This window comes from Dinoponera quadriceps, unplaced genomic scaffold (genome assembly GCF_001313825.1).
Source record: "Dinoponera quadriceps isolate SergipeBrazil2010 unplaced genomic scaffold, ASM131382v1 scaffold13703, whole genome shotgun sequence".
In the NCBI taxonomy this organism is placed as follows: Eukaryota; Metazoa; Arthropoda; class Insecta; order Hymenoptera; family Formicidae; genus Dinoponera; species Dinoponera quadriceps.
Genome location: NW_014567433.1, coordinates 1 through 1,370, shown reverse-complemented (window position 1 = coordinate 1,370; position 1,370 = coordinate 1). Strand labels below are relative to the sequence as shown.

The window sequence follows — 1,370 nt, the reverse complement described above, 5'->3', positions numbered from 1 at the left end:
GTTCGATTGAAGGCTCTCCACGTGTTAAACGCCATACCTGCTGCGGAAACATTAATGAATATGCTTAAACCTTTCGTGAGGACGGACTTATTAGGCATTGTAAGTCAGCGTGCGTATTACTCGCACGTTAATATACTTTTATTTACTTATTTTAAACAGATCTGAGTACACCTTCGGCCTTTCTTATTTTTAGATACATTTCCACACGAATATAAAGAGCGCGAAGAAATTTTTCCCCGTCGAGGCTTTGCCGAACGAAATGGGCGGAAAAGCAGGACCTACGAAGGATCTGATTGACGAACACATTAAATTACTGGAGGAATTTCGACCATGGTTTCTACAGGACGAAAGAATAGGGCGGGTGAACGAATCTCTGCGAGTCGGCAAATTCAAAATGGCGGATGATTTGGCCGGCATGGACGGTAGCTTTAAAAAGCTCGAGATAGATTAATCAACGTAAAGCGACGAGGAATAAATCGTACTATAACTACGTTATTTGTCAACTTTTTTGTCAGCTTATTTGCAATTATGCGACAGTCCGTAATTACACGAAGACCAAGATGCTACGTAATTGCAGCTAATCTCTCTCTCGCTCTCTTTTTTCTCCGTTCTAATTACACGAAGACCAAGATGCTACGTAATTGCAGCTAATCTTTCTTTCGCTCTCTTTTTTCTCCGTAATATAAATATTAATTTTACCGAGTACGATAAAATGTGTACGTGCGTGTATGTAAAACTATACTGACATTGATAATAATTTCCAGTTATATGATTAGCTCATGCTTACGGCAATATTATTTCCTGTTATCCGTGCGCAATGCGTGATCATTGGATCTAATTAAGTATTGCTTCGCGGTTGTTTTTGCTGTAAAGATGGGATACTGGGATCTTAGCCTACGCTCTTGGAGGTTACGGTTATATAAGGCCTACCGAAGAGTTGCACTTTTCGCAACGTATAATTTCACGCGCATTACTTCGATTGGTTTATAATATAGATTAGACTCGTATACCTGGAGTAAACAAGCGTAGTTTTTTCGTGATTTTGCACGAGCGCTGTTTTTGCTTCAATCTAATGACTTGTCAATTTTATTTAGCTAAAGGTCATTTAAAAACTTGACTGNCAAATCGTATTGAAACGAAATGTACACTAAGGACTTTGATAAATGAATATGAAGGGATTTAAATGAAGTAAGGAAAATCTCTGAATCACGACTAACAATGGAATAAGTTCATGGCAAAGACTATCTAGAAAGGATAAAGTGTCTAGTAAAAATAAAGTAGAATGTGACTTTAAAAATTTAAACGATGTCTGATCGAATACTATTGTATTAGGTTGGTGCGTATGAAATGTCGGATTCTCTTTACATGCG

General features: G+C 37.8%; 1 protein-coding gene across 1 annotated transcript; it reads left to right on the top strand.

The window, feature by feature from the left end:
* The first annotated feature begins 6 nt into the window (after positions 1-6).
* On the top strand, positions 7-1,120 carry LOC106751462. The gene is made up of 2 exons (XM_014632362.1): positions 7-99; positions 194-1,120. The coding sequence occupies exons 1-2, from the start codon at positions 55-57 to the stop codon at positions 449-451; spliced, it is 303 nt and encodes a 100-aa protein (XP_014487848.1). The 5' UTR covers positions 7-54; the 3' UTR covers positions 452-1,120.
* Positions 1,121-1,370: the final 250 nt, after the last annotated feature.

Excerpts from the sequence above, each read along its gene's own strand:
- LOC106751462 (XM_014632362.1), top strand. The coding sequence starts at position 55 with ATGAATATGCTTAAACCTTTCGTGAGGACGGACTTATTAGGCATT. Across the intron at positions 100-193 it reads GGACGGACTTATTAGGCATT|ATACATTTCCACACGAATAT; the intron begins GTAAGTCAGCGT and ends TCTTATTTTTAG.